The 20478-nt window shown below is 39.3% G+C and overlaps 1 protein-coding gene across 2 annotated transcripts in view; it reads right to left on the bottom strand.

The window, feature by feature from the left end:
- Window positions 1-17990: 17990 nt before the first annotated feature.
- LOC143035853 (juvenile hormone esterase-like) overlaps window positions 17991-20478 on the bottom strand; it is a 98066-nt gene continuing 95578 nt past the window's right edge. For both annotated transcript variants that reach the window (XM_076202943.1, XM_076202942.1), the window contains exon 12: window positions 17991-18256. In XM_076202943.1, coding sequence (XP_076059058.1) covers window positions 18176-18256 — 81 coding nt within the window. In that variant the 3' untranslated portion in view covers window positions 17991-18175. The remainder of the gene's footprint in view (window positions 18257-20478) is intronic.

Raw genomic sequence — 20478 nt, 5'->3', positions numbered from 1 at the left:
AAGATCTTGGAATGTGTTTTGCTAGCTTTGTGTATTAACTAAACAGACTTTTAATTATTGTCTTTGAGTGGATACCTTTTATCTACGATGGAGCCCGTCTCGATTAAAAAGTGTTTGTTGATCATAGAAAAGATTTCACAAGTCTATGATCTTGATATTTTCATTTGAACACAGGAACTTTAAGCGATCATTTCTGCTGAAAACCTTATTGTAAAACCGTCTCTCATCTCCGATGGGAGGGAGAATGCTACATATGATCTTGCTACGCTTTGCCTTTAGCCCACTAACCATACGTTTGTATTCGTCAATTCTGCTGAGTTCGTGTTCATAACGTCCTTCGCACCTTCATGTACTATGGTCTATGTACAATGAATCAACCTTTTCATCACCAGTGAATACTTCGATGGTATTTATGATATCATCGATTTTAGCTCCGGTAAAACAATATGTTTTTCTTAATTTTGGAGTTCTCCCACAAAAAGCTCTAGCTTTTGCCGTATTAATGAATCTCCTATACTATACTAACACTGTCGTCTGGTTCATCTTCCAAATCAGTCAAAAGCACACAGGATTTATAGGGTGTTTCGGTTACTTACCATTTTTAACTGTGATGAATATATTGCTAGAGGTACTAACCCGATCCGGTCCCATTTGGAAGGTGGTGCGAGTGCAGATGTCATAGAGAAAAGCTATCCCTCTAAAATTTTGGATGTACTTAGAAATTGATTCATCATCCAGCTCTAATATCTTTAAATTACTATTGTGGTGGGGGAAAAAAATACTGCCACCAGGTATCCCACTTGGATCGTAGGAGGCGAGAAAAAAGGGACGGGGATTGGGACTAGGCATCCTTCTCCCTGTAGCCCCACGGGGCATATCTCCTAAAAATAAAAGTGAAGGCATAAGGGGTGCTGGAGGGCCTCGGACCAGCACCCTAAGGTTTGGGTCTTTTAATGTGCGTGGATGTGGTACAGATGAGAGTAAAAGGGAAGAGATAGGTAGTATGTTTGTGAGAAGAAAGATGGATGTGTTGGCTTTGAGTGAAACTAAGTTGAAAGGGAAGGGTGAGTGTAAGTTTGGGAGTGTAAGTGGGAGGTTATCAGGAGTGAAGAGAGGGCGAGGGAGGGAAGGGGTGGCTATTCTAGTAAGTGAGGAGATAGGTAAACAGGTAGTGGAGTGGAAGGAGGTTTCCTCAAGGATAATGTGGATGAAGGTGAAACTGGGAAAGGAGATGTGGGTCTTTGTAAGTGCATATGGGCCTGGCAGTGAGAAGAGCGTGGAAGAAAAGGAGGCCTTTTGGATAGATTTAAATAAGTGCATAGAGGGTTTAGGAAGAAATGTCAATGTAATAGTACTGGGAGACCTTAATGCTAGGGTGGGAAATGGTCCAATCGATGGAGTGGTTGGGAAGTGTGGAGTTCCAGGAAAGAATCATAGTGGAGAGTTGATGGTGGAAATGTGTCTAGAAAGAGAGTTGATGATAGCAAATACAGTGTTTCGGAAGAAAGTCAAGCATAAGTACACATGGGAGAGAGTGGTGGAGGGAAGGGTGGTAGATAGAGCGTTGATGGATTATGTAGTGGTAAATAGGATTATGATAGGAAGAGTTAAGGATGTACATGTGCTAAGGGGAGTGGGTGGTGTGGGTTATTGATATCCCCGTCTGGCGACATGTGGCAACTCGCATGCCCGGGGTAGGCATGCATGGTGCTTAGCAACAGTGCTTGAGTGAGAGACCGTAGAGGGGACGCGGAGTTACGCATGGGCGCTATCTTTGACTCTGTTATTATATTGTATCTTCTTGTAACTGTGTTAGTGTTTAAGGCTGAATGTACTTAAGAACCTACAGTGTGTATTATTAGCCCTCGACCAACACACACAGGTGGGGGAATATCAGATCATTTTTTGGTGGAAGGTAAGCTGAGAGTGGAGGATAGATGGAGAAAGAGGAAAGGGACAAAAGGTAGGGAGGTTCTTAGAGTGAACTCCTTGAATGAAAAGGAAAAGGAGAAGGAGTACGGAAAGAAGCTGAAGGAGGAGTGGGAGGGAGTAAAGGATGAAGAGAGATGGGTGTGGAGGAGGAATGGGGATGGTTCAAGGAGGGAGTCATAAAGTGTGCAAGGATGGTGTGTGGAACAAGAAGGACAGGGGGAAATAGAAGAAAGGGTAGTGAATGGTGGGATGAGGAAACAAAGAAGGTTGTAGAAGAGAAGAAGCGAGCATTCACAGATTGGTTACAAAAGAGGACGAGGGAGTCATATGAGACGTACAAAGAAAAGAAAAGAGAAGTAAAGCAAAAGGTAAAGGTTGCAAAGAGGAGAGCAGATGTGAAATGGGGTAAGAGTTTGACAGAAAATTTTGAAAGTAATAAAAAGATGTTTTGGAAAGAAATTAAGAGAGGAAGAGGAGGCGAATCAAGTAGGAAAGAAAAGGTAAAAGGTGCAGATGGAGAGATGATAATGGAAGAGATGGCAGTAAGGGGAAGATGGGCAGAATATTTTAGGGAGTTGCTAAATGTGAAGGAGGATAGGGAAGGAAAGATAGCTGCAGTGGGAAATGCGAAGAAAATTAGAGTGATGAGTGAGGAGAATGGAGGAGAAATAAGGAAGGATGAGGTGAAGGCAGTTTTTAAGATGATGAAAGCAGGTAAGGCACCTGGTCTGGATGGATGCCATGCAGAATGTCTGAAAAAGGGAGGTACAGTGATGGTGGACTGGTTGGTGAGGTTATTTAATGTTTGCTGGAGAGAGGGTAGAGTACCGGAGGACTGGAGAAGTGCCTGTATAGTTCCTCTTTACAAGGGAAAAGGGGACAAGTGTGAATGTAGTAGTTTCAGAGGGATTAGCTTGTTAAGTGTAGTAGGGAAGGCTTATGGGAGGATCTTGATTGAGAGGATTAGGAGAGGAACAGAAGGAGTAATTGGTGAGGAACAGTGTGGATTTAGGACAGGTAGAGGTTGTGTAGATCAGATCTTTGTGGTAAGACAGATATGTGAGAAAGCTATAGGAAAGGGGAAGGATGTTTTTTGGGCTTTTATGGATCTGGAAAAGGCTTATGATAGGGTAGACAGAAAGGCACTGTGGGAGGTTATGCAGATTTATGGGATAGGAGGAAAGCTTTTGGGAGCTGTCAAGAGTTTTTATGAGAGTAGTAGAGCTTGTGTCAGGATTAGAAATGGAGAGAGTGAGTGGTTTGAAGTAAAGGTGGGACTTCGTCAAGGATGCGTTATGTCGCCCTGGCTGTTCAACTTATACATGGATGGGGTAGTGTGAGAGGTAAATGCTAGGGTAGTGGGTCAGGGATTGGAGATGGTTAAAGAAAATGGAGAAAAGTGGGAAGTGAGCCAGCTGTTGTTTGTGGACGACACTGCGTTTGTGGCAGGATCGGAGGGAATGAGGAAGCTGGTGGCAGAGTTTGGGAGAGTATGTGATACAAGAAAGCTAAAGATAAATGTGGGTAAAAGTAAGGTGATGAGATGTACAAGGGGTGAAAGTGGCAGTAGACTGGAAGTGAGCATTAAGGGAGAGCGACTGGAGGAAGTGGATAGTTTTAGATACTTGGGTGCAAATGTGGCAGGAAAAGGTGGAGTGAAGGTGGAGGTAGAATGTATATTGAGAGAAGCGAGTAAATGCCTTGGTGGATTAAAGAGTGTAATGAGGAATAGACATTTGGGAATGGATGCGAAGAGGAGACTGTATGAAGGAGTGATTGTGCCAACAGCACTGTATGGGGCAGAAACGTGGAGCATAAGAGAAGAAGAGAGAAGGAGTTTGAATGTGTTTGAGATGAGGTGTCTGAGAAGTATGGTGGGGGTTACTAGGCTAGATAGAGTGAGAAATGAGGAGGTGAGGAGGAGAACAGGGGTGAAAAAGGAGCTGGGAGATAGGGTTGATGAAAGAATATTAGGATGGTTTGGACACATGGAAAGAATGAGTGAAGAAAGACTAGTAAAAGAGGTATGGAAGGCAGATGTGGAGGGAGTGAACATGAGGGGACGTCCTAGGATGAGGTGGATGGATGGGGTGAAGGGGGCTTTGGGGAAGAGGGGAATGTCTGTTGAGGAAGGAAGGGAGAGGACGGAAGACAGAGGTGAGTGGAGAATGGTTGTATATGGATAATGTTGTGATTGCATGAGGAGAAATGGGCGGGGGGGTGGGGGGTGAGGTAGTATGTGTGAGTAAATTTTGACGCAGCCCGAAGGGATTTCTCCCCGTCCTCTCCTTATATGCAAGGGGGGACGGAGAGGGGGGGTCGCCGATTAAATGAAGCGGCCTTGCTGTGGATGTGCTGTGTCTTGCGACACTGCTTCTGACCCAGGGCGGTGGGCAAGGTGCAGGGATGACCCGTCATCCAGGAGGTGCTCAGATGAGAGGGAGGGTGGGAGGGGTGTGGAGTGTATTTAGGGATGAAATGGGTGGGAGTGTTTTTATGCCTTTCCCTTTTTGGCTACCTCCCTTGAAAGGGGGAAAAAGCCTTGGTATATGTATGTATGTACTATTGTAGTAATTAACATTAATTATAATGAAATCCATAAAAAGGACTGTATTCGTCAACAAACTCATGTAAAAATGTTACTATGTCAAAATTGTATTCCTACTTTCTATCGGAAAGAAGGGATCAAAAACGTTTTTGATGTTTTGATGAGACTCACGTGGTCTGAGAGAGAGATGCCACGTAGGCACCCCAAGACAGCCAACCCAGGCTATTAATATCTTCGTCAAATTATCCCTTTTAAAAGGTAAGAGTTAAAGTCAGAACCAGTTATAAGAATTTACTTAAAGAGCCCACGTCCCATATAGAGAAAGGAAATGAGATGTAAAAGGGGAATACAAGTTACACGGATGCTGGCAATAACCCCATATCTTGTGTTGTTGCTACGTGTTTGGATAACCCTTTTCGATTCTCATAAATAGGTTATACTCTGTTGTAGGAGAAGTGATTTTTTTTTTTTTTTTTTTTGTGAAGGTCACGACATGGCTGCCGTATAGGGGGTTAGCCTACGCCTTACCTAACCTACCATAGAATAACCTAAAATCATTTGTACACTTTAAGTAGGGTAATTTAAAGAATTCTAAAGAGGCATATCCTATTTTATATTACAGGAAGAGGCATATCAACCTCATGTTACCTTGCTTTAGTCGTCTAAGGATTTCTTTTGCCTCACGAATCTTTCAGATACCCTACTCCATTTTCCTATTGACGTGTTTTTTTTTTTCTGAGGAAATTGTAATCTTACAGGGAACCAGTCTGGGAAACCAGAACTAGTCTCGGAACTGGTCTTGGAAACCAGTGAACCGGTCTGGAAGACCGGGTGGGACGCAAGTTCTCAATTCCCTCCCTTCCCCGGTTTGGGAAGCTTTTGGAAGAATGTTGGAAGAATAAAGGCAGTACAGAAGGTCGAGTTTCCTTTCAACCAAGAATGGAAAGTGGACTAGGACCCACCTACCCCATGTCCCAGGTCTTACCATACGACTAACCTGCAGACCAGTTCAACCTCTCATCCTTCGGTTTGTGTGATTGGCTGTCACGGAGTAGCGGAATAATCCTCGCTCCCTCCAAAAGATGTTGGCAATCTGTAGCATCTGAATTGTTGATCTATGTATATTACGCAATATTTTTTTCTCTCTTTTTTTTTTTCCTGTCGCGGTTCGCCCCGATACAGATGTCAAAGATATAAGAGATGTTAGAGCAGGGGCCACTGCCGTAGCATAGGTTTGAAGCGCAGATGTCGAAACAGTAGTATTTGGTGGAGAATCGTTGGCACTAATGTGAGATGTTACAAGGTTTTCGAGGATTTTCACCTTGCTTTTCAATTCAGTGTTTTCTGGTGTAAGATTCCGTACGGTCACTTCACCGGTACTTGATGCATGCTGTCGTTACAGGAGTAATTTTGAATTGTTATCTTTGAACGGCTCTGCTTCAATGACTTCTGATTTGAAACTAAAATATATAAGTACTGTATATCTCCCATTGAAAGTATTTTTTACTTGACCAATTACTTAAAGGAAACGAAAATACTGTGAATTAATTTCAAACAAACTGCATCCTCCTATTTCTCAGATTTTTTTTTCAGAAAGTCGTTTCTCAAAGATACACACCTACCAAGGCCTCCCTAGGGCTGGACTACCCCAAATGTGATACCATGCCCAGATGAACATCCCAATTGACATAAGTGCCACCAATTTCCTACCAAGAGTGACAACGAGATCTAATCCTACTACTTTTTAGATGTTTGGTTATTACAGTTGGTACATAGACTATTCCATATGAATAACAGGAAGCTTCCCGGAACAATAGATTTGTACGTAGGACGCATCGGTCATGATGGCAGCTTGTTACATTGGCCTTCCTCCTTCCTTAACCCTGTATTTCGAAAACATAATTAATTTTACAAAAATTAAGTTCTGTAATAGGCCCCCCCCCAAAAAATCTATTACGGGTAAATATCATTATTTGCAATTTCTTAAGCAAAACAGTATATCATAAAAGTATCTTCCTGACTGCATTCTGTCTAACTCACAACACATTTTTTTAGGAAGTATCGACACATTACACACTGCCAGCTTGTCAAGTGGTGTTAGGGCTACCTAGGAAAGAGAAAAAGAGTGCACCTGCCTGCCTGTGCACAGCGATCAGACGTCAGCAGCAATTTGTAGCAGACAGTCAGTATTTGCACAAGGACAGTCATACTTGCTAGGGCTACTCTCTAGAGTTGACTAGTTCTTATAATCCAACATAAAGTTGGATGGTTTTCATCTTGGCAGTTAACACTGCTACCCGCTCTTTCTCTCTTTGCCGTTTCCGTCTTTTCGTGGCTCTTCGGGATCCGCACGAGTCCTTGCTGGCTCGTGATACTCCTCGGTCGTCCGACCCGGCGAAATCTAGTAATAATATGTTGTAGTTTTGGGTGGTGTAGATCCCGTCCCCACTGGGCACACAGAGTGTCATTCCACGCGGCTGTCGCCAGTCACCACGGAACTGTGTGACCCCTATTGTATTGCTCCCTTTGGCTCTTTTGAGCACATCTTTTGTGTACCATGGGGTTTGTCCCCCACCACGACGTGCAGAATAGAGTCTTCAACTCCACCTCTGCAAACGAAAAACACTTTCCCAGATAAGGCTAGGCATGTTTTTCTCCACTCTGACCAGACATGATTAGCTGAATTCAATCCCTTTATTCTGAAGAAATGTCTGTCTTTTTATACTGATGATATCAACCAAGTTAGGAAACTTAGAAGCGGAGATCTCTAAGTTACCACCAACTCTGGGAAAGCTACACGCGACTTACTTAAGGCCAAGAAGCTTCATAACCTCAATGTTGTTACCTTCCTCCCTAGGTCACTCAACTCCTGCAGAGGAGTAATCCACTGCATAGATTTGATGACCATGGACGAGTCTCACACTCTCGAAGAAATGAAAAACGAAGGGATTCTAGATGTCAAATTCATAACGCAACTGGACCGGGAAAAGAACATGAGAGTGAACAGGCCCCTTATTATCCTCATTTTCAACTCGACAACCCTCCCTTACCATGTCAATGTTGGATACATCCATGTCTCAGTATGACAATATGTACCCAACCCTTTGCGCTGTAGTAAAGGGTTTTAGATACGGTCACCTTGCTAAGTTTTGTCATAGTCAAACGATCGTGTCAACTGCCCCTCTAACAACAATCATGCATTCACCTCCCGAGATTGTCCTACCTTCAAAATAAAAAAAGAAATTTGTACCAAGAAAGCAGATTGTGGCATCTCTTTCTACGAAGTACGTAAGCGTGTGATGGAAAGACAAGTTATCCCAACTAGTCCCTCCGGAGCAACTTCCTATGCTTCTGCAGTCAAGAAAACGTACAGAACCATCGAAACACAGACTGTAAGCAAGCACTCCGATAAGGACAAAGTTCTATACCCACCTACCAAACAAAGTACGCACTCGCATCTTTCTTCCCCGACTATCCCAGAGTTTCCACTACGTGTGCCTGTGGAAGAGGATGTTCCCATGGATGTTCCCATGGAGATCGCCGGCTCATGCAAACGACTATTAAGCCTGATATCCAGCCCAGACCGAGTATCGGGGGCAAAACACACCTCTCCCACTAAGGCCAAGAAATGAAGAAATCGAAGCAAATAAAAAAGAAATAAAATAAAAATAAAGATAAAAATCATCCAGTGGAATTGCCGAGGTATTAGAAGTAAAGTAAATTACCTATCTATTTTCAACTCTATAATCAACCCCTCAGTTATATGCCTACAGGAAACATTCCTAAATCTCAGTGTTTAATTAGAGCTGAAAAACTTTACCATCTATAGGAAGGACAGGTTCGCGTCTGGAGGGGGGTCGCAGTTGCTGCCAGCGACTGCCTTCCCCAAGCGGAGCCGCCACTATTCACAACCTTGGAGGCAGTCGCTGTCAAAACGAAAATACAGAACAAACTTGCGTCCATCTGCTCCATATATTTACCTCCCGACCATTTCCGCTACAGGAGGTAAATAACCTGACGAGACAGCTATCCCACCATAAACTCATAGTCGGAGATTTTAACTCCTACCATCACATATGAGGGAGTGATAGAATATGTGCTCGAGGGGAGCAGGTGGAGGCAGTTCTAAACATCAACAACCTGGTCCTCCTAAACACTGGTGATCCCACTCCTTTTTTTATAATTTTTTGTCATAATGTTCCATTTTTCTTCTACTGTTGTTTCTTCCTTGTATATTCCCTCCCAGATTTCTTTTTGAAAGATTTCTCTTATTTTATCAAAGTTTGTTTTTTCATACATCATTATTCCTTTTCTATGTTGTTCATTTCTTTTCATGTATTTTTCCTCATTTAGTTCTAGTTCAATCAGTATATTTTCACTTTTACTTATTGGTGTTTTATATTCAATCTTTTCCACTATTCTAGGTTCAGATGTGATTATTAGGTCCAGTCTCGATGGTTCTTCTTCATTTCTATACCTAGTGTTCTCCTCTATCCACTGTGTCATTGTATGGTCAATAATCATCTCAAGTAGAACATTTCCCCATGAGCAGTCTCCACCCTTTACTGTCATCTCTTCCCAGCAGACTTCTTTGCAATTAAAGTCGCCCATCAAAACTATTCTTCCTCCATCTTCCATTATCTCATTTAATGTTATCTTTGTGTCCTTTAACATACTTTTATGTTCACTCTCTTCCCACGAGGCTGTTTATGGAGGCACATAATTTATCACAAACTTTCTGTTCTTCTTATCTCTGTCTTCCACTTCGATCATAATCATCTCTACTGTATTCTTTCCATATGTGACACACCTCACGTTTATATCCTTGTTTTGTCTCTCTGTTTCTAATCCAATAATTATATGCGTCATGTCCTACACTGTTGGGTGGTAGTGGACCTTTTAATTTCGTTTCTACAATTCCCATTATGTCCGGTTCTTTTTCCTTCAGATAATCATTCAGCTCATTCAATCCTGTTATTAATCCATCTATGTTTGTGTAAGACACTCTTAGTTTTCTGCCACTTCCATTGTATTCTCTGTTTCCCTTTTGTTTTTGTCTAGTATTTCAAATTTCCTTACTTTCATATTCACTACTCTCCAATAGAATTTTTCTTTTTCTGACTCTGTTCTGTTCTCGTTTTTTTTTCTTAGCTTGTTGTCTTTTCATTTTTTCCTCCTCTCTTTCCTCTCTATTCATTTCCCGTTTTATCCATACCTTTTTATATTGTTCACTTGCTGCTAGTTTCCCTGTTTTTGATAAGATATTCTCTGCCGTCGTTTGAGACCTGAATTTAATATTAATTGGTCTGGACTTATTTGTACTATACTTTCCGAGTCTAAACTTCTCTTCAGTTTGTTTCATTATTTCAGGTTCATCTTCCTGAACTAATTCTAGTAATCTGCTTACTTTTTCATTTTCCTCGTTGATTCTTGTGGTTCTATCTGGGTTGTGTTTCTCTTCCATTCCTAATATAATTATACATTTCTTTTTATCTACTAAGTCTCTTACTATATTCTCCTTCTGTCTCATCACTTTAATAACTGAGTCTTCAGTTTGTTCTTTCATTTGCTGTTTAATTATGCCAGTAAATGGAACTTTACTGTTTTCTTGGATTGTCTTCCAACCCTTAGCTTCTTTAGCTATGGCCTCTTTGTTTTCTTTATCATTCCTCTTTAATTCCTCATTATCCTCTTTTACTTCTTTTAACTGTATTTTTAGTTCTTCTATTTCATTAGTTAAGTTTTTGTTCGCCTTCTCTAGTTCTTCTAATCTTTCAACCCTTTGCGCAATTTCTAACATTCTACCAAACCTAATCTCCTAATGTTCGGTCATTTGTTCAAGTTTTTGTTCTAGTCTTGCCAGTTGGGGGAGGTTGGTATCCGCCACCCCTCATTAAATCCCTGGAAATTATTATCTTCACCTTCTATTGTGCTGCTCATATCTATGTTTCTAATCTTTACATTTTTGATAGACCCTTCATCGTCACTAAATTGATCCGGCCCGCGTTTGTTTACATGGCGTCTGCCTGCCTGGACCAAGTCCTCTCCTTCCTCATTTCCTTCCATTTCCCTCAGTAATCCCTCCCCTTCTCCTTTTTCCTCACTTTCCCACTACACCACGAGCAATCCCCTTCCCTGCAAATACAATATGTACTTCCTTTGCGTTGAGATCCACGAAAATTTCATATTTTCTTCAGTACGTCAATCCTCACCGTCTGTCCGACGTAGGTGTGTGTGTGTGTGTGTGTTGTGTGTGTGTGTGTGTGTGTGTGTGTGTGTGTGTGTGTGTGTGTGTGTGTGTGTGTGTGTGTGTGTGTGTGTGTGTGTGTGTGTGTGTGTGTGTGTGTGTGTGTGTGTGTGTGTGTGTGTGTGTGTGTGTGTGTGTGTGTGTGTGCGTGTGTGTGTGTGTGTTTACCTAGTTGTATTTTACGGGAAGGGGAGCTATGCTCGTGGTGTCCCGTTTTTATATCTTATTTTATCTAAACTATTTCTAAATTCATGTATTGTTTTTCCACACACCACTTTCTTATCTAACTTGTTCCAAATGTCTATTACTCTGTGAGGAAAGCTATTCTTTTTCAGATCTCTTATATAGCTGTCTTTCTTGATTTTCTTTCCGTGTCCTCTTGTATTTCTTTCATCCCATTTTATTAGATCCCCTCTATCAATAATTTCTATGCCTTTCATGATTCTGTAAATAGTTATTAAATTTCCTCTCTCTCTTCTCGGCTCTACTGTCTATAGCTCAAGTTTTGCTAGTCTCTCTTCATATGATAGTTTTGAGAGTGTTGGTGCCAATTTTGTAATTGCTCTTTGTATTCTCTCAAGTTTTTTATACATTTTTTTTTTTTTTTTGTATTTGGTGACCACATCGTTGCTGCATATTCCAATCTTGGTCTTAGCAAAGTGATTAATATTTTCTTCACCATTTCTTCATCCAGGTATGTAAATGCTACATTGATTGTTCAATTAAAGTATAAGTTTCTCCAAAAATTTTATTTATATGTTTCTCAGATGACATATTATTCATAATAATGACTCCCAGGTCCTTATCATTTTCTACTCTTTTTTTATTCCTTCTTCTCCCAATTTATATGATCCTTTTATTCTGTTTTTGCTTTTTCCAAATTCCATTATACTACACTTTCTGGTATTGAACTCCATCTCCCACTTCCTACTCCATTCCCATACTTTATTGAGATCGCTCTGTAGTGACTCACAATTTTCTTCCATGTTCACTTTTTTTTTTTAACAGTTTTGCGTGATCTGTAAAGAAGCTCATGTAACTTTCAATTCCGTCATCCATATCATTAATATATATAGCAAACATTATTGGGGTCAAAACTGTTCCTTGGGGAACACCGCTTATTACTTCATCCCAATTTGAGTGTTTGTCTCTTATCACTACTCTCATTTTTCTTTCTTGCAAAAAGTCTTCCATCCATTTAAGCAGTTTGCCCTGTATTCCTCCTTTAGTTTCTAATTTCTTAAGTAACTTCTTATGTGGTACTTTGTCAAAAGCTTTTTTTAGGTCTAGAAATGCACAATTAGCCCATCCATCTCTTTCTTGTATTATATATATTAGCCTTGAATAGAAACATATTAAATTGGTGACGCATGATCGTCCTTGTCTGAATCCAAACTGCCTTGGATTTAGTACATTGTTTGTTTGTTTTTTCTAAATACTTTACCCATCTACTTTTAATAATTCTTTCAGAGATTTTTGCTAGTATACTTGTTAGAGAGACTGGTCTATAGTTTGTAAGGTCCTCTTTATTTCCCCCTTTATATATAGGTACTATATTAACTCTTTTCCAATCTTTTGGAACTTTTCCTTCTTTCAAGGAACTGTTTATTATGTTTTGTATTTTGACTACCTGTTCATTTCTGCATTCTTTTAAAATCCAGTTTGCTATTTCATCTGGTTCATGCGATTTTCTGACATCAAGATTACTCAAGTGTTTCATTATTTCGTTATTTGTTACTTCTGTTTCTTTCATAGGGGGGACTTTCTCCGATCTCTCCAGGTTGTATGTTCTCCCTTGTAAACACTGACTTAAAAGGCTTGTTCATAATTTCTGCCATTTCTATTTCCTCTGTGTATTCAACTCCTTGTCGTAATTTCTCCAATTCTTGTTTGTTTTTTAGTTTGTTGTTTACAAATCTGTAGAATAGTTTTGGTTGATCTTTACATTTTTCTATGACATCTTTTTCATGTTTTCTTTTTTCGTCTCTGCACACTTGTACATATTCATTTCTATAACTACTATATATTTTCCATTTTTCAGGTCTTTTGTCTTTCTTCAATTTGGCCCAAGCTTTATCTGTTTTGTCTTTCAACTCCTTACAATTTTTGTTGTACCAGCACTTTACATATTCTTTTTCTTGTTTTTTTTCTTGGGACATACTTTTCCACTCATTTTTTATCATCTTTTTTTTTCAAAATATCCCATTTCTCCTCTACTGTTGTATCTTCTTTGGGTATTCTTTCCCAGTTTTCATTTGAAAGAATTCTCTTATTTTATGAAAAAAAAATCATACATCAATCTTCCTTTTCTATATTGTTTATTTCTTTTCATGTATTTTTCCTCGTTTAGTTCTAGTTCTATCAATATGTGGTCACTTTTACTTATTGGTGCCTGGTATTCTATCTTTTCCACTATTTCTGGTTCTGATGTCATTATTAGGTCTAGTCTCGATGGTTCTTCTTCATTTCTATACCTAGTGTTCTCTTGAATCCATTGTGTCATTGTGTGGTCAATAATCATCTAAGTAGAACATTTCCCCATGAGTCTTCTCCACCCTTTACTGTCATCTCTTCCCAGCAGACTTCTTTGCAATTAAAGTCGCCCATCAAAACTATTCTTCCTCCATCTTCCATTATCTTGTTTAATGTTATTCTTGTGTCTTCTAACGTATCATTTATGTTCACTCTCTTCCCACGAGGCTGTTTTTGGGAGCACGTAGTTTATTACAAACTTTCTGCTCTTCTTATCTCTGTCTTCTACTTCTATCATAATCATCTCTACTCTATTCTTCACGTTTATATCTTTCTTAGTCAGGAACACAACTCCACCCCCTTGTTTTATCTCTGTTTCTAATCCAATAATTATATGCATTGTGTCCTATGCTGTTGGGTGGTAGTGGATCTTTTCATTTTGTCTCTACAATTCCCATTATGTCCGGTTCTTTTTCCTTCAGATACTCGTTCAGTTGATTCAGTCCTGTTATTAATCCATCTATATTTGTGTAGGACACTCATAACTTTCTGTTATTTCCAATGTATTTTCTGTTTCTTTTTTGTTTCTCTCTGTTATGGTCCATTTCCTCACTTTCATATTCACTACTCTCCAATAGAATTTCTCTTTTTGTGACTCCGTTCTGTTCTCGTTTTTTTTTCTTTAGCTTCTTGCCATTTCATTTTTTTCTTCCCCACTTTCCTCTTTATTCATTCCTCTTTTTATCCATACCTTTTTATATTGTTCACTTGCTGCTAGCTTCCCTGTTTTTGCTAAGATATTCTCTGCTGTTGTGACCTAAATTTAATCTTAATTGGTCTGGTCTTATCTGTACTACATTTTCCGAGCCTAAATTCTCTTCAATTTATTTCATGATTTCTGGTTCATCTTCCTGAACTAATTCTAGTAAACTGTTTACTTTGTCTTTTTCCTCTTTAATTCTTGTGGTTCTATTTTGGTTGAATTTTTCTTCCATTCCTTATATAATTATACATTTCTATTTGTCTGCTAAGTCTCTTACTATATTCTCCTTCTGTCTCATCACTTTAATAACTGAGTCTTCAGTTTGTTCTTTCATTTGTTGTTTAATTATGTCAGTAAATGCAACTTTACTGTTTTCTTGGATTTTTTCCAGCCCTGTGCTTCCTTTGCTATGGCCTCTTTATTGTCTTTATTATTCCTCTTTAATTCCTCATTCTCTTCTCTAACTTTTTTAACTGACTTTTTAATTCTTCTATTTCTAAAGTTAAGTTTTTGTTCGCCTTCTCTAGTTCTTCCAATCTTTCAACTCTCTGCGCAATCTTGGCTACGTTACCGAACCTGTATTCCCAATGCTCGGTCATATTATCAAATTTCTCCTCTAGTCTTGCTAATCGGGAGAGGTTGGTATCCCCCCCCCCACCCTCTTTAAATCCCTGGAAATTATTATCCTCACCTTCCATTGTGCTGTTCTTATCTATACTTCTAATCTTTACATTTGTGTTGATCCCGTCATCACCGAAATCATCATCATCGGTCCGTCTTTTGTTTACAAGACGCCTGGCCTCCTGGACCATGTCCCCCTCTTCCTCATTTCCTTCCATTTCCCTCAATAATTCCTCCCCTTCTCCTTCCCTATCACCCCCCCCCCCACTACACCACGAGCTCTTTCCTTCCCTACAAATGCAATAAGGCACTTTCTGGACGTTGAGATCCACGTAGATTTTTTTTTTGGGGGGGGGGACTCTAATTCTCGCCGTCCATTCGACGAAAGGGTGTGTGTGTGTGTGTGTTGAAGTATGTAAGACACATGAGCACGGGAACAAAAATAGGAGACATTGTTAAGAACAAGAACAAAGTTGAGGCCAACGGAGAAGAAAATAGTATCGTCTACAAAGTACAGTGTGGAAACTGCCCTATGAGCTACTATGGGGAAACCAGCAGAGGTATTAAAAAGCGGACAGTTGAGCACAAGAATGACGTCAAGGCACACCGAGTATCAAACTCGCTAGTGGTTTAGGTAGATACTTATGGCCGCTTACCAGACTGGGACAGAATAGAGGTGCTGCAGAAAGGACTTCCCAAGAGAAGAAAAATAACTGAAGCAGCTTACATCGCTTCCCATCCAAACAACAACCACTGCGATGGGTTTATTAAACTGACAAAAACGGCGAGCTGTTTGATACTTCGCGAAGCAGAGCGGAAGAGGACGAGAGGTCAGGCCAATCATGGTGGAATGCGGAGAGCTTCGGCGGGTATATAGGGTAAGAATTGTTTCAAGATGTACGTACTCTGAAGAAGTCCTGGTAAGGACGAAACGTCAGAATAAATCCCTAACGGTTCTCTGTGTATATCTCACTACCTTCTACTCATATGTATATATATATATATATATATATATATATATATATATATATATATATATATATGGTGTGTGTGTGTGTGTGTGCGTCTGTGTGTGTGTGTGTGTGCGTGTATGCGTGTATGTGTGTATATATATATATATATATATATATATGTGTGTGTGTGTGTGTGTGTGTGTGTGTGTGTGTGTGTGTGTGTGTGTGTGTGTATCCATATACATGTATCGGAAAATTTTCAAACACTGGACTCAGAGTAAAAGATTTACTACCGATAATTACCTTGTCGGGGTTCGTCTTCAGGGTTATACAATGTTAACAAAAAGGAATCAATTAAATAGGGTACCAGTGTTTCCTGGGACACGTCTCACCAGATTGAACAGAGTCTCACCAGATTGAACAGAGTTGCAGGTCTACAGAATTTCAGCATTGTAAAAAAAAAAAAAAAAAACGCCCTCATCCAAGAATATGAAGGGCCCCATACGTAACTAAGCAAATACGCATGTCTGGAACGATATGGAGAAAGAATTACAAAATTAGATAAAAGGGACACGAACAAGCTGTTACCAACATCCAAAAAGCTCAAAATGATAAAATCTCACTCCTGACAAAGTAGGCCGCCGACCATCGCTCCTTCGGTCCTTCCTGTCTTTCGCTCCTCTGTAGCTAAGATAGGATGAGGGCGTTTTTTTTATAATGGTTAAGTTCTGTAGACCTGCAACTCTGTTCAATCTGGTGGGACCTGTCCCAAAGAACACTGGTACATTACTTAATTGATTCCCTGTTGTTGACATTGTATAACCCTGGAGACGAATCCCAGACAGGGTTCGAAACGTTGGTAGTAAATCTGTTATTCTGAGTCCAGTGTTTGAAATGGTTCCAATAACATGACTTCGGACGCCAAATTCTACGAGCTGGTTGAGAATAATCTCCCTGTTAGTCACGTCGAAAACAATCTTGACATCAAGAAATGTTACCACAAGGGCACATCAGGTAGGGGGTGTGCTCCTCTATGGTAAGAAACTATATGACTACGATGGTAGCTTGTCCTGTAGTCGAAAGATAAGGCGAATGAGGGCACACGTTCGAGAACTTTGCAAAAAGAGATCAGTGAAATGGGCCTGAACTTGCCTGTGGTAGGTTTGAGGATGGGCACAATTGTACTAGATGTCCAGGCACGAGGTACATATCCCTTGCTAAAGCAAAGGTTGTATGGTTGCAACATGGGGTTTTGGGGGCTTTGAGGCAGGCAGAGGACTTGATAGGTGACGCTATCGTCCCCGGGAACTGATGCTTTATATGTGACAAGACCACGACGCAGTTCGTCCTCAGTGATGGGTTTGTCGTCATCTTCATCAGCCCGTAATAATGCGGCAATTAGACACAGAGTACGGATGTTCTTGTTGGAGAGCGCCTCTTGAATGGGGACGGGAAGTTGGTTAGCATGCTTTTCCTTAGACCGAGTATTTAGCAGGTCCTGTGCATGTTGGGTTGGGTTGTGGTGGAGAGCAATCGACGGTTTCTTTTTGATGACTTTGTTTATCAGGTGTCACATGAAGTCAACGCTGGTCTGGTGGTTGATGCTGTCATTATATTTCTTCTACAACTCGGTATAGGCAAACTTCTTAAGCGCAACGAGGTCATATATGGATGCTTGTTACTGAAAGAGATAGGCAGGTGTTGCCTGCCTCTAAAAGACGAGACCATCTCTCACAGCCATATTTTCCACATGTAAGATTCATTGATCCAGCTTTCAGGCGTGGACCTCGTGGTATCTTCTGATGTGTGGCCTTGTGATGTGACGGGTGTAAAAATCATGTGATGAAGCAAAAAGGAAAGACTATAGGTTCTCAGGTGACTGGAAATCAAATGCTGGTAGAAAAGTAAAGATGTAAGAGACGTAGTTGGGACAGTACTTTGGAGGAATGGAAATGTGGAGGTGGGTTTGAAGAAGAGTAGGTCCAAATGGTAGGGAGTACAAGAGTCTAAGTGCGATGTGGTTAGAGAAGAGCATCTGTATGGGAAAACACTTGATGTGTATCGGTAGTAGAGCAGATGTGATGTTGTGGTTGAGTGTGCCTCCTTGGGAGTGCGTGGCACCCCCAGTGGGTCAGTGAGTGAGGCGGTGGCGGCGGACGTACTCGAGAAGGGGCAGCCCACTACAGTCCGGGGATGGGGAGATACCTCCTGAGCAATGTTTTGGCTGTTAAAGTCCCCCATGTAGATCACACCGTGAGACTTGGGTGAGGGAAGAGCAGAGAGATTGATCTTTCCCATTGCCTATGGATATATCAAAGAGTTGAAATATACATGTTATTATGGGTAGATCAGCGCAAGAGTTGATGGGAAGATGGAAGAATGAATGTAACTCAAAAGGACGTTCCTGACGTGATGGACATAGGAGACTTAGGCTGAAGGATAAAAAAAAATCCAGATATTTTACAGTTTATTCATATTCTCGATAATTTAAGATTTTTTTCTCAGTTACATATGACAAAATCATAATTGTTTTCAGGTATTTGTTTACTACCCACCTAAACTATTTAATTTGTAAAACTATGAACACAGATTTCTCATGCAATATGAAATATGTGGCAATTTTTAATCAATAACACACATCACAGCTCCTCTTTGGCAGATCTCTGCAGTGCTCGTCGAAAGTTCTGAAATACAGGGAGGTCCAGCCAAAAGCTCCGACGCTAGAAAAAAAAAATAGAAAAAATATATAAATACATATATATACACACACACATATATATATATATATATATATATATATATGTATATATATATATATATATATATATGTATATATATACATATATATATATACATATATATGTATACATATATATATATACGTATACATATATATACACATATATACACATACATATATATATATATATATATATATATATATATATAATGTATACATATATATATATATATATGTATACATATATATTATATATATATTGTATAAATATATATATATATATATATATATATATATACACATATATATATATACCGTATTTTCCGGCGTATAGTGCGCGACTTTTTTCCGTTGGAAGGCCCTAAAAAGGGGGGGTTGCGCGTTATCCGGTGGTGTGCATTTTCTACGGCCTACGACAAAAATTCTGCGGCTGTGTGTGTAATTTTTTCACAACAACGTGACGGTGTTGGCCGTCACAAAGTCGGGAGGCATACTTCTCCGTGACGTTCCGTGAGAACAAGAAGAACAGCCATGGTGACATGAAAGAATACGCCAGCATGGGCTACCGTATATAAATATTTGGTAAAGGTAGGTATCTATCGAATCTTATTTTTCATGTTTAAATAGGCCTAAACACCATGAAACATGATCAATATTCATGATATTTGCCCATGTTCACAGCATTCTAGTTTGAATATTTATGTTGGCTTTGTTGCTTCACTTTAGGTATGGTACAAATTCCGTTGCGGCCGTTCATAAACTCGTGTCAAACACCTGACTACAACACTCTCTTTCGGGAGTTATATTAACTAAACGTCACCTCGATGAGAGACTGTCCTATTTCACCACAGTCATTGCAGGTTCAAAAGCTAAAACGAAACAGTCTGTAGTTTGTTTCAGTATTGAATAAAAAAAATGGTAAAGACGAATTATTTCCTCAAGATACAAAATGAAAATTTTCTGTAAAAATCCCAAAATTTTTCTGTATATTTTACTTTCAATAAACTTTTTTTTAGATCATATTTCCTACAAACTATTTAAGCTACAAAGTAATAAGGGACCAACGCACAACATTAGTCATATACCGGTACATGTAGTTCCGACTTTTTCTTAGTTGTGTCCTGATTGGTGCCTAAACTGACACTTATTTAGTGACAAATCAACAGATTTCCCAGCGGTGGCTCTAGCCAATGAAAAATACTTCTCCATGTAAAACTGCGTTATAGACAAATGCGATCGGGCATGCGCATTATACGTCGGTGCGCGCTATCTGTGTACTGAGATAACGAAGTGCATGGGTGCGCATTATAACCCGATGCCCATTTTAAGCCGGAAAATACGATATATATATATATATATATATATATATATATATATATATATATATATATATATGTACATACATACATATACATATGTATTGCAGAAACCACCGGGCAATTGAAAAAAAAATACCAAATGTTTTCGTCTATTAAGACATTTTCATAGGTACAGAAAAGCAATACAGAGACAATATATACATAAGAAGACAGAGGATATTCGGAAAGGTCCCATGTTACAAATTATCACACAGAATCTTGTCAATAATAAATTTTTCCAATTCAAATAAACCCAACCTCAAGTTCGTATCATTTCCGAAATTTATCTTTATGAAACAAGATTCAATAATATTTCTTTCTACAATATTATTAAAAGAAGTAATTACTTTTGAATTTCCCCAGTCAATATTATGACCATAATCCCATTGGTGGACAAATAATCCACTTGACACTTGCCCCGTTCTAATACTATATTTATGTTGGCTTATTCTTTTATTTAAACCTTTGCCTGTTTGGCCTATGTAAATAGAATCACAGATTTTACATAGTACGCTATAAATACACCCTTCTTTACTTCTCGGAGAATTTTTGATTAAAAAGCTCCTAGTGTTATTATTGTTTTTAAATACTACCTGGATACCAAATTTATTAAAAATGGTAGGAAGATTGATTAAACTGTCATGGTATGGAATTGTTAACATATTTTTATAATTAAACTGTTTGACCTGCGAAGTATTAAGAAAATATTTCCTAGCTTTGATTTTTGTCTTCTCAATCAGATGTTTTGGATATTTTGGTATCCAGATAGTATTTAAAAACAACAGATAGTATTTAAAAACAACAATAACATTAAGAGCCTGTTATTTATAAATTCTTCAAGAAG

This window comes from Oratosquilla oratoria, chromosome 19, assembly GCF_046742065.1.
Source record: "Oratosquilla oratoria isolate Oo_2021 chromosome 19, ASM4674206v1, whole genome shotgun sequence".
NCBI classification, from domain to species: Eukaryota; Metazoa; Arthropoda; class Malacostraca; order Stomatopoda; family Squillidae; genus Oratosquilla; species Oratosquilla oratoria.
This window is presented reverse-complemented; position numbering and strand designations above follow the sequence as displayed.